At 38.1% G+C, this 13,062-nt stretch overlaps 1 protein-coding gene across 4 annotated transcripts; it reads right to left on the reverse strand.

The window, feature by feature from the left end:
- Positions 1-3,377: 3,377 nt before the first annotated feature.
- Positions 3,378-11,627, reverse strand: Vip (vasoactive intestinal peptide). 4 transcript variants are annotated; one of them, XM_076926747.1, is made up of 7 exons: positions 11,410-11,627; positions 10,048-10,164; positions 8,187-8,309; positions 7,193-7,297; positions 6,709-6,837; positions 5,835-5,913; positions 3,378-4,189 (listed from the first exon to the last, which is right to left on the reverse strand). In XM_076926747.1, the coding sequence occupies exons 2-6, from the start codon at positions 10,152-10,154 to the stop codon at positions 5,871-5,873; spliced, it is 507 nt and encodes a 168-aa protein (XP_076782862.1). In that variant the 5' UTR covers positions 10,155-10,164; positions 11,410-11,627; the 3' UTR covers positions 3,378-4,189; positions 5,835-5,870. The 4 variants fall into 4 exon arrangements, with proteins under 4 accessions (XP_076782862.1, XP_076782861.1, XP_076782860.1 ...); XM_076926746.1 differs by having other exon boundaries at positions 5,835-5,916; positions 11,410-11,618; XM_076926745.1 differs by having other exon boundaries at positions 6,709-6,840; positions 11,410-11,608.
- Between the last annotated feature and the right edge of the window lie 1,435 nt (positions 11,628-13,062).

Here is a 13,062-nt window from a genome sequence, read left to right on the forward strand (position 1 = left end):
CATCCTTCCTTCATCTCCTTGTTTTCTCTTCACATGCCTGTAACTACTCATCTCTACTTTAATAGCCTCTACCCACATTTGTAAAGATACGAGTAGAATTCCTTTACACGGGGAGCTATTTTTGCAGTAAAAAAACAAGACTGAGACAATTATTTCATTAGCAGTCAATTATAAGCTTACACTGAAGAACAACTTCTGCTCCAGAGTCTATAATTTTTAGCACACAGTTAAATTCAACATAAATGGATAAATACATCTCTAGTGTCATATGCCAAATAGAGAGAACTGAAGAGACAAAAAGAAATCTGAGGGATCTATATGTGCCTCCTGCAACTGCAACAAATGAGGCAGGCGTGTCTCAGAGCAGGGAACTCAAGTGAATGAACCCATAACCCGCAGAAAGGAGAAAAGGGAAAGCAAAAGGAACAACGTTATGAAACCAGGCAAGTGTCCAAGGAAGAGAAGCATAGGGAGCACAATTGTGTGTGTGAGAATGAGAGAGGCTAACTTATGAAAAGGCTAACTTAAGAAAGGCTAACTTATGTGTCTTGCAGGGGACTTGCAATTACACAGGTGAAAGACATGGACCGCAGAAATGTTCTCCTAATAATCGGGGAGAGAAAGCTGGCAGTGGAAGGCAGATGCCTCTAATGTGTCTTTCCCTCTTTCTGTTTTCAAAAGAAAAAAAAGTGCAACTGCTATTCGGGAGCCAGACAAGCTACTATTTGAGTTGGCTATACCAAATACATAATTGGCAGATAAGTAATAGGGTATGTTTTTTTCTCACGTGTAGATGTACCACCGTGTGCAGTTCCAATCTTAATAATTTGTGGATATGATTATACAATTCTTGGGCCCCATTTCTGATCTATTCTGCAAGAAAGAAATTCCGTTCCCCTGTCCAGAAAGAGTGTACGTCACTAGTAACATTAATGTGGCATGTAATAGTGTTTGCGGCAATATGTTGTATATTGTACCAGTGTAAAAAAATTAATAGCAGACAAGATAGAACCTTGCTAACTAGCATGGCTCAATTCACTTTAATTGCTATAGAAACATTTAAAAGCTAAATACTCGAAATATGCTACCCCAAGACTTACAAATATAAATGTAGTCAAGGTATCTGGGAACATGAGAAATCAGTTATTACCATAGTAATAACTATGTATCAAGGAAATCAATGCTCTTCACCAACACATGGTGGGTAAAACTGACAAATGCTACAGACTGATTAGGGATCAGCCACCTTCATACAATGTGTACACTAATTGGTGAGTAAAGAACGATTGTAGCCAGGCCTCATAAAAAAAAAAAAATACAGCCCAGAGGAGTGAAATCACGTTTGTGTTATTTATTTTCTCCTTTCTTTAGCCCCCCCCCCATCCTCTTTTCCCAAAACTTCTATTTAACAGACATGAGATTTTTATTCATTTTTTCTGCAACCAGTGTTTTAAACCTCTGATTCAAGCCCAGGATTTTAGGTCATTTGATTGATTTTTTTTGACAGCATACCTTATTAAATTTTACTTATTCATTGAACCTATTTTTTATGTGTGTGGTGCTGGGGTTGAAGCATGGTCTTACATACTGTTCTGCTGCTTGGCTGCACCCTCAGCTCTATAGGAGGTTTGACTTTATCTCAGGTGGTTTGTAAAGTCTGGCAACACTCTCCTTCTCGCCGCCTGTGATTGTTTTCCTAGTTACCGCTGTTTCTCTTACACTCCAGCATCTCTTTTTTTATCTATATTTATTAAAAAGTAACTTTGATCTTTTCTTCACAAGATTTCCCTCCGGTGCTGGGAAATCCTTGGCCGTTCTGTCCTATTTCAGCCTTTCCCGCCGCACCTTCTGCCCCGAACTTAGAACTGTTTGAGAAATAATCCAGAAAGAGAAGGAAAGACAAAGTTGGAGAACTGGGAGCCTGGCTGAAATCTCATCTTTCCCCTACTTTTTTTTATATTATGATGTTTTTCTTCTTTGTGTTCATTTTTTTACTGTTTTTAAAACAAGCAGATGAAGAATGGTGTTCATGTGGCTTCTCCGTACACTCTTGCCTCCTCCTACCCTCCTTACTCTTCCTCCTGCCCCTCCCTTCTGCTCTTGGGGCTTACTTCTGTTCTCAATTTCTTGGAGACCACTGTGCACTCGACTTTGATGAACGTGCCTTTCAGCCATATCTCCATGGAGGTCTATGTGTGTACCGTTACTGTACAGGGAGTGGATTCACAGGAACACTGTGAGACCTTGATACCTCTTTGTTGGTCAAAGCCTTGTCGCAAGAATGCAACATGTGAAGACACTATTCAGAGCTGTATCTGTCACTGCTGGCCTGGATACACAGGTGCCCAGTGGGAGAAGGACATAAATGAATGCAGTAGCAACCCCTGTCAATTTCGAAGGGAGAATGTGCTAAGTTGTCCTCAGATCTATACGGGCACATTGCTGGCCTGCCTTTCTTCTTCAGATACCTTGGAGGCTCGGACCACGTTGTATCTGTCAGCCTGGATTCATAGACAGCAGTCTAGGTTAACTATCTTCTGAGAGGCTCCATCCTGAAGCTGACCAAAACAGATGCAGAGACTCACAGCCAAACATTAGACTGAGCTTGGTCAGTCTTGTGGTAGAGTTGGGGGAAGGTTTAAGGGACAGAGACGTCAGAAGAAGACCAACAGCATCAACTAATCTGTATCCTTGGAGGCTTTCAGAAACTGAACTACCACCCAAAGAGCATAAAATGGTTGGACTTAGTGCCCCCCACCACCACATATGTAGCAGATGTGCAGTTTGGTCTTTATGCAGGTCCCCAACAACTAGGGCTTAACCTGGTTTTGCTTCCTGCCTGTAGATCCTTCTCCCTAACTGGACTGTCTTGTCTGGCCTCAGTGGGAGAGGATATACCTAGTCCTGCAGTGACTTGATGTACTAGGATGGCTTGGTTTCCTGGGAAGGACCTCCTCCTCCTTCTCAGTGGAGAAAGGAAGGAGGGATGGAGGGGGGAGAGGCCATGTCAGTGGGGGGTCTGGAAGGAGAGGAGGGATTTGATCAAGATATAAAGTGAATTAATTAATTAATGGAAAACAAACAAGAAACCAAGGGGTTAGACCCTGGGAGATAAGGAATAACTTGTAGATTGGTTTGATTTCTCACATAGCGCGTTGTGTGGCCGAGCCATTACATTAAACTTTCCATCTTCCCCCTGACCATATGTAAGAGAAAAATCTCCATCTCATTTAAGTAGCTGTTAATTTAGGATTCACAAATGCAGTCCCACCTCAAGCACCATACAAAACCAGCTCCAAACCTGTAGGTATACATGTAAAAGAAGGTACCACTGGATCTTTTAAAGAATCGGAACAAGAATACTCATTTGCAATGATAACCAAAGATCTTTATTCCCTTCTTTAATTTCATACAATCACATTGGAAAAATAGTTGTGTCTACAAATGTACTTTCAGCAAAGGAAGCCAATAAGACAAAATATAGCTGTGAGTGATTATGGGAAAAAAATATTTACTACTGGGAATCAAGCACTCTGTTAAGCTTCTAGTTTACACACCCATAGCACAAGCAGAAAGGGGAAGCTCCAGGCTGGAAGTTGGGCTTTTCTTAGCAGAAGAAGCATCTCTGAAGAAGCCTTTGGGGAATGCAAATCCTAGTCAGACCAATGAATCCATGAGACATGGAGTCCCTATCACTGGAGAAATACAATTCTGAAAAGTGCTTTTGTCAAGTATCTCTTTTATTTATATTTTTGTTATTCCCCTTAGATATTTTGCTTTATGTAACACAGCAGCCTATCTGCTTAGCATTCAGGCTTGTTCACGCTGAATATCTGTTCTGCTCTGTTGAATAATTAACTACATGCTATAAATAAACACATCAATTTTCCTCAATTGCTACCCTTGCAGAAAGCGTCAGATAATTGCAATTAATCTAGTATCTACCTATCATTAAATATATTTTTATTTGAAAGAATATATAGCATATGAAATTATAAGCCTTTCATGAGCTAAAGATGAATTTTAGAGTGCTCAAATAATATTTACAATGTAAACATTACAGTTATTACATAAAGGAAACCACAATATTCACAACACATTTTATTTGGTTTTGCTATGGTAGTTGTTTTCTTGAATTAGATATGTAGAACTCATAATGTAATCACTTGGTTGTTTTCCTTCAAGAATTCTAGAAAAAAAGAGAAAGAATTAGTGCTTTAAACAAAAACAATTATTAAATTTGTATTATAGTAGCTTCATTCACTCATTTAGTAAATATCATTTTTTTCCTTGTCCTTTATTAGCAGCCTCTGATTATATTGTGTCTGGCTGAGTCAAGAGAGAACTTTCTAGAACACTGACTGTCACAAAGGAACGGGAGAGTGAAGAGGTTTTCTACTTAATCATTGATGAAGAAGCATTTGTGGGCTGCGTGTAGGAAGGCCTGCAGGATTTCTCCAAAGCCACCTGCCATAATAAAGATGGGCTCCAATAAATGACCTTACATGTCACACAAAAAATCTACCTTTATATTTTGGTGTCTGCCATATTCTTTATCTGGCAGAAATAGTCATATTACAAAGCAATATTATTTCTTTTGGTGTTGGGCATGGAACCCAAGGCTTTCTTTTGTAGACCAGGCAAGTGCTTCAGCACTGAGACTCCCAGCCTAGCTTTTATCCTTGATCCAAGGAATGTCTGCACATGATAATATTGTTATGACCAGCTCCTTACCCCATGCTTTCTTCATTGATAAAGACATATTTAATCTAACTGATGGAACAAAACGTCCTTGTAGATGGATTCTGAAAACTTGTTTGCTTCTGATCACTCTCTTAAAATCTTAGATGACCACACCAGAGATTAAAGTGAGACTGAGTTGCCTTTGGTCCACACAAAGGACTAGCTATTTTCGTTTTTTTGCCAAGGCTGGAATCCTGCCTATTTTCTGGTATTAGAAACCAAGTTGTGCTGGGGCCAGCCATACTGATCCATTTTATCTTTTCTTGGTTACTTCCATGTTGAGTGGTTGTATCAAAACCATCTTCTCCATAGCCCATTGGAGAGAAGTGTACTGACTTTTGACACAGCTATATAACGTTTTTTCTTCTTGCCAAGTATTGTGAGTGAGTTCTGATAAAATAATAAAATTATTAATGCTTACATAGCTCATGAAAGAATACACCTTGTATCCACATTTATATAAAATTAATTGTGAAAACCAGCCTACACTGCTTCATGAAAGAAAAAAATAGCACATTTTTCTTATTAAAAAATCTTCCCCAGTGAACATTACTGGAGCTGCAGTGCTTCTTACTTGAGACGTCCAATTTGAACTTTTGTCCCATGAAGTTTTCTATGTTTGAAGGAGTATAATTAAACCCAGAATAGCTTGAAATATCATAGTGGGCCGCCATGATATTTCTTCACATTTAACTGAAGATCTAACAGGCAATCTAGGAACTACATCTTAAGTTAATAAAAACAGCATGACTTGAGTTTCAAAACTAAGATACTTTCCCTCAGAGATGTGACTCAGTATCCTTTGTGCTTAAATGTCATGTGGGAGAAGGGTAAATAGACAAGAAATACCCTACAGAGGTCAAATTCTTTATGGTGAACAGTACCTTTGTCAAGATGAGACCAGTGCATGTAGCACCTTAAGGTGTTCACTGTGGTGGGCTCTGCCTCCAGTAGAGGTGTTTTGTGGGCTAGACAATATCTCTGGGTAGAAGGAGTTTTAGCCCTAAGATGTTTTTATCCACTGAATTACTCCTGCATCTATTCTTCATGGTAGCTGTGTGGACACAGTTAGCGTGCACAGACACACCCACCTCTGATCTTCAGCTCTGCCCAGAGGACCCTTCTCATCATTTCTCTAACTCTTCGAGGAAGTCCGGAGAATCTCCCTCGCTGCTACGGAACAAAAGGAGAATGCACGTGTTAAAAATGTCAGCGGAGGAATGTTCCAAGGAAGCAATTATAACCGCATGACTAAGTGATTATTGATGCTCCACAAGATACACTGGGGATCAACAATGACCTCTGCAGCTAGTGATTGCCCATGAATTGTTCCAAGTCCACTCGTATCTAAAATCAGCCTTATGGAATTAGCATTTAGTGGGCAAGGAGGATACTCTTGTCTGGTTTCAGTTAAATAAAATTATGCTTAATACTCACCATGCACACAAAGGCAACTGGAGTAAGAAGAGAGAGCACTAGATTTCCTATCCTTGTGTCCAATATTTACATACTGTACAGAAACATCCTTTTAGAACTAGAATACACAAATACATCATGGATAGATGTGATACAACAGGGTTGTTGGATATAAATATAGTAGGGTTTCCTTGCATGACAAAAATCTATAACTGCACTTTATGTATTTTAAAAAATGAACACTTGATTAAACCACTCCCTGATTCAAAATAGCCATCATTTTAAACTCTGATGACAGTAAATTAAAATGAAGGAACCTTTAAAAAGTAGAGTTTCCAGGTCAGCATCCCCAGAAATACTGTTTTCTAATGGTTTGGGGCTGACATTTGTGTATCAGTATTTGAAAAGTATGCCAGGGAAGCCTGACATTAGCCACATGAAGCAGACAAAAGCCCACAACGTGATGGAGAAATAGAGAAGTCTCCAAATAGGGATTAACATTTGAAGGTCATCTATACATTTCCACACTAAAGGGTTCTTCCCCCCTACCTCCTCTTTCCATTCAGAATGGAGTTCAAGTATTTCTTCACAGCCATTTGCTTTCTAAGGCGGGTGTAGTTATCTGTGAAGACCGCATCAGAGTGTCGTTTGATTGGCACAGGGTCTTCCGAGATGCTACTGCTAAAGAAAATGAGACCAAAAATAACAGTTAAAATGTCAACAAGAAGTAAGAGATGAATCCGTATCTCTTCCCACTGAGTTTAGCTCAGTTTCACTGGTTTGTAAATGTTTACTACTTACTTAGGAAAAATATATTTAGAATCAATAAATACCAAAAACCATCTCACCCTGGGTGGGTCCTATGTGTTTTACTCAACGACATGTATTACTATTTTCTCAAAAAAAAAAAAAAAAAAAATTGAACATTATCAAAGAGTTTTAAGCCTTAAGCAAGGAAAATAAAATTCTAGAAAGAAAAATAAAATTTGTCAATGGAGTGTTTGTTTAAAAAAAAATAACAAGTATTCTTTACCTGATTCGCTTGCCAATGAGTGACTCAAGGTATTTTTTGGCAGAAATCTGACCCAGAAGTCTACTGTAGTCGCTGGTGAAGACTCCGTCAGCATGTCTGGCATTTCTAAAGCAAGGGAGAAAAGACAATGATTTCCTGGTAACATTTTCTTTTAGAGTCATCCTAGCTTTTGAATGACAAAGAAATTTGCTCACTAAAACTTAAGCCTAAAGGAAGCTCCCTAACACCATAGCAAAAGAAACTCCAGTCACTTGGAGCACCATATAAGATGTATGTGTCTAGCCCAACATCTTGAAAAAAAAATGGGTCATTTTCGATATGTATTTTATTTTGTTCTCTAGTAAGATATTTAAAATGATTTTTTCTAATAAATATTGAACTCAAATTCATTTATAGTTTGCATGTATTTGTGTAGTTATTTATGCTACCTTAAATAAAAATATGTGCAATGAAAAAAATATGTTACTTTGGTCAAGCTCAGCAGTACTCGTATGTCTCTCATTACTCTTTTCCATCAAATAACCAGGTATCAAATCTATTGCAATAGAGAAGATCTTAGGTCTACTACTGAACTTTGTAAGTATACAAGAAACCCTTTTATACTTGGTCTTCTGTATGACATCTTTGATCTGTTCTGCAACACTACACTAGACAAGGAATTTCAGGAGTGGGCAGCACCGTTGGAACCCTTGACTCTTATAAGGAGGGAGGGATCTTTCCTTTATATCTATTCCTTCATGAAATCCTAACTGCTTCAGGTTGATCTGGGATTGGTCTAATCTGAGCCACTGAAATGATGCCCCAAAGACATAGATAAATAACATATTTACCCCGCTTTGTTACAACCTTTTCACATGGATACCTGAATCAGTTGCTAGAGGTATTAACCAGAGTGAGAAGTGTCATTAAAAAGCTATCCCTTTAACAGATAAAACTAGAGTATTTTGTCTTTTCAGATATGTTTCCCAAATAAGATAAACAAGAGTGAACTTACCTGGACACATCATAATAGGGTGTGTCATTTTCTGCTAAGGCATTCTGCAAGATGTCAGAGTCTGCTTTTAATGAGACTTGATCAGGGTCACCTGCTCCTTCGAACTGCATCCTGTCATCCAACCTATTAAGGTAAAAGAAAAACCCGCAATACAGTTCTTTTCTCTAACATGGTATTTATAGTCTGGCAACTACTTACAACAGGAAAACAAACTATTAGAACATACCCACTTGCAAGATAAGGATAGGTTAATTTGACTTCATGGCTTCCATGTTTAATGAGGATATAAGTAGTAATTTTGTGTGAGCTCACATAGATGATGTCATTCAGCTTGCCTAAGCTTTATAAACCAAACATAATTTCTACTTGATTCAATTCTAGTGAAGCTATAAGCAAAGCACATTGTCCCAGTTCTTCACTGTGTTCCTTTGTGAAGTAGCATTAAGAGAGAGAACAATTTATACAAGATATAAACATACAAAAAGCAAATATTAAACACAAAACCTGACACTTATTTATAGAAGTGGTGATGTTTAGTATCCATTGTCCAAACACAGGACAGAAGCAACGTGCAACCTGCTTGTCTCTTTCTAGTTCCCTAATGTGTATCACCAATCTTCACATCAGCATGATATATTTCTTTTTATTGGCCAACCCAACAGATATGCACATTTGTGAATGGTTATTCCAATATAGTGAATTCAGGGAGTCCCTCTAGCTCCTCATATTGTGTGTATGAGCATATTCTGATTAGAGATACATGATGCTGTACTATAAACTGGAAATTAGAAATAAATGATAAATGGAAATATAACCTATTTGTGGATGCGTGTGTTTTTTTTTAATGCCAGTGCTCTATTAAAAATGTTTAACACACACACACACACACACACACACACACACACACACACACACACACAAAGAGTTTCTGCTCTAGGGCACTCTGGTATCTCTGAGAGATGATGTAGCAGATAGTAAAAGTGGCCATCTATGGGCCTCAGGTTGAGCCTGAGTTGTGAATTCCAACATTCCTGTGACTTATGTATCTGCTGAGATAGAGGCATTGGGACTCTAATTGTCAAAGCATGCTCTGGAGTGGGGAACATGTTATACAGTTTCAGAGAGAACATTAGTCCTGAAAGACTAATCACTTTACTGAGCATAAAAGACAAACAACCAAAGACGTGACATTTTGTCTTTAGATAATAATGATCCCGTAGATTAGAAAGGTTAAGTATGAATTGACTACTAACAAGTCTATCTTATTTTAGGTTAAGTTGAGATAAATCATGCTTTACACATATGAAACATAAACTTTATTGTATCAAATAGTAAAACTAAGAATATTTTGTTCAAATAGAGAATATTATGAGGCTTGTACATACACTTCCTCATGATCCTTAATATTTGCAGGGAATTATTCTTTCCAGACCGATTTCTGTTCAACAGAATTTCATGTGTGTATATCTCATTACTATTATAATCATTTTATTAAATATAAATTTAAATGAAGTTGGCAAGTAAATAGCTGTTTTTGTACCAGAAACAGAACTGACCTGAGATAAAAGTACACAGTTACTTTCCTAACACTAGCTTAGAAATGGGATCCATCTGGTGTGCAAAACCAGCCATTGATGTTGTCTTTCTGGTACTGGGTGAATTCCAGAGCCCAGAATAAGCTTTTTTATTTTGGTTGAAAATGAATTTTCTCAACACTACAACCAAAGCATTGAAATAAATACTATGTAATTTAAAATACGGCACTCTCCAAAATAACATGTGGGAAATCTCATTCAGATGCAGAGGGAATGCCTGCCTACTTATCTGAACTGAGAGCACACTTTTCCCAAATGAAACTTACCTCACTGCAGAAGGCAGTCCAAAGAGAGGCCAGGCCAGTGACTGAGAGAACAGCACACTGAAGAGCATCAGGAGTGCCAGGAACTGAGGCTTGCTTCTGGCTTCCATCTTGGTGCCTCTGAAAAAAGAGAGGATGCTGGCTCTCCCAGTCACACTTGGCAACATTTTGGGAGGGTCTAGCAATACTGCTCTTGCAGAGTTGAGAAATGGTCATTTCCTTGTTCTGAAAGAGTCAAACTTACTGGCCTAAGACTACTTTGTAAAATAATGTTAGTTTTCTAGCACTGGTTTGGAAATGGGATGCATCCCCAGGGTGAAGGCATTTGAACACCAGCTCAGCTCCCTTTTGTCTTTGACTCTGCAGGCACTCGGTTGGCTTTAGGGTCTATCCAAGGCCACGCTTCTGTTGTGCTGGAGGTAACTCACTTTAGACTCAGCGTTTTGATAACAGAGTTGTCATAGTTTAATGTCTTTTCTGTTGAAGGCAACAGCTTCATGGAATTAATTGGGGTTTCCCCCTTGAAGCCCTAATGACTGATTGATGTAAAACTGGGGTGTAACCCACTTAATTATTCTTCTAGCCAATTATATTCTAAAGTTTGTGTGTTCATATGTACATACATGGATATGAAGTATAGATTTGTATCGCTAAGAAAAAAATCTTGTGTACCTATTACATTTGAATTCTCATTTTCTCTATTTGTTATAGATACCACTGAGAACTTATTTCTTTAAGCCAAGGCCCAAGCAAATTAATTCAAGGATAAAAGTTAATGCCCTCAGAGTCACTTGGCATTGGTACAAGTTTTTCCAGGAAATCGATTTATATGCCTTTATCTGTAAAGCCTGTGCATCTTGTATTCGATCTATTCACATGTTACATTTCTAAACACTGTCTAGTTAACATACAGGTGTTCAATGGTTCTGTCTCTTATTACCTATAAAAGTCAAAGATCTTAAAAATTAAGTGATAAAGAGGGTGAGTGCTTTCTAGGTTTTATCTGTTTAGAAACAGAAATAAAAAAATCTTTAAACACAGGTTGAAAACCCCCAAAACAAATGCAGCAAGCTGAATGCTTTGCTCAAAACTCCACACACAAGCAAACTCGTTTTACTTCATTTTAAAGAGGCAATATTTAATAATGAAGGGTTAAGCAGGACTAAGAATCCTCTAAGCAGATGGTTCATAAGAGAGAAACTGAGGCATTTCTATCTTCATCCAGTGGCTTGTCATTATTATCGTATTTGGCTATTGCAAAAAGACAAACACTGTAAAATTCTTTTTAAGAGAGAAAATCTCACAAACTCCTATTCAAAGTCCCAAAGGCAGAGAGGAGATGAAGAAGGGGAAGATTTTACTTACTCTTGGCTGTTTCCTTCAGGCAGGACTGTCTTTCCGGGGTCTGGGAGCTGTCTAGGGTGCTGAAGTTCTGCTCCGGAGAAGGCTCTACCAGTCTGCCCCTGGTCCTGGGGAAGGGTTGGCTGTAGCTGGCTAGCGCTCTGCTCTCCAACCTGACCAGCGTCTCAGAGTCCCTCATTTTATAGGGCTTGTGCTTAGGACTGAGCAATCAGACGGCTCCCCGAAAGACGTCACAGTAGTGATCCCATGGGATGAACAGGTCTTGAAGTTCTTATTAAATTGTCATCATGCCTGATTGATATACATTTATAGCAAACAAGTTCAAGAGAGAGAGGAAATGTACTTTAAAAAAAAACAACAACAAAAAGTACTGAGCCGGATGTGCAATGCTTTAATCTTTACACAGTTGTGATAAATTAGAAGATGATTATAATGTTATAGACAGGGCCCAGGGATTTCTTAGAAAATAAAGACTTTCTTCAGGAACAAATGCAGAAAACTTGTTTTTGTTGTACTTAGAGTACAATCCCTCTTTTCCACAAAGCGTCAATTCCTTTAATTTTTAAAAAGTCTTTATGCTGCTTATGCAGATCTGAATTAAACCTATTCTAATTGTAAAAGCAACCATGAATAATTCTGCATCTTTCTGTTATTACATTTCTTTTATGTTGAGGCTAATCCTGGGGGGGGTTCCATTAAGTGTCTAAGATGCTCTAATATACATGCTGTGTGTAAGCCATGGCACTACCGCTCTTCCCACACTTTGTTTAAAATATTGTCATTTCCACTCCTTCTCTTCACACCCTATATCAGATGTTCCAAAAATAAATAATGATCAGACTGTATACTCCGGGGACTGAATCTCTCTTTCTCTTCAAAGGCATTCTCCTCATTTTATGTCTTTGCATAATGTTGAATCACTTTGCCCTCAAAAATCATCCTACTTCAGGAATTTAAACATCCCGACTCAGTTGCTTTACATAAAGGTGACTTCAAAGGATCAGGTAAAAGTCCCTTGTAGAGAACTGTGATGAATGCTTATTTTTTTTTTTTTGTTTTGTGGATTTTTACCCTCAAAGTAGCCTGATATACATTTAATTGGGACTTAATGTCAAAAATTCAGCTATCCTTACAGTGTCACAGAAAGCAAAGACAATGTCCTTTCATTTAAGTGTGTGTGTGTGTGTGTGTGTGTGTATGTGTGTGTGTGTGTGTGTGTGTGTTCTATTATGTATCTCCTCAGGGAAATATAGCTCTCGATACCGTTTACTTTCTTCTCCTGTAAGATTTTAGTAACTCCGCATTGCACTGAGGGCAGGCCGGTGCATTGAGAGTTATCTTGCTAGGGCTTAATCATATTTTCTAATCCAGTTACAAGAAAAATTAAACGAATTAAATTTCAAATTGTCTGGAATTTTGTTGTCCAGCTGACAGGTCTGACTCAAGCCAGAGTTCCTGCGGCTTTAATTCCAGGAAATCTTTTTTTTTTTTTTTTAACCAATTGTTACAAAATAGAGGCTAAAATGGTTTTCATATGCATTTTCTTTTTTTATCCTGAGATCATTGTCACCAAAATCTTTGGTGAAACAATTTAATTTAAGAGCGGCATCGGGAAATAAATAGGTTAGGGATCACAGAGGACTCCATCCTGAATGA

This window comes from Arvicanthis niloticus, chromosome 28, assembly GCF_011762505.2.
Source record: "Arvicanthis niloticus isolate mArvNil1 chromosome 28, mArvNil1.pat.X, whole genome shotgun sequence".
Lineage (NCBI taxonomy): Eukaryota > Metazoa > Chordata > Mammalia > Rodentia > Muridae > Arvicanthis > Arvicanthis niloticus.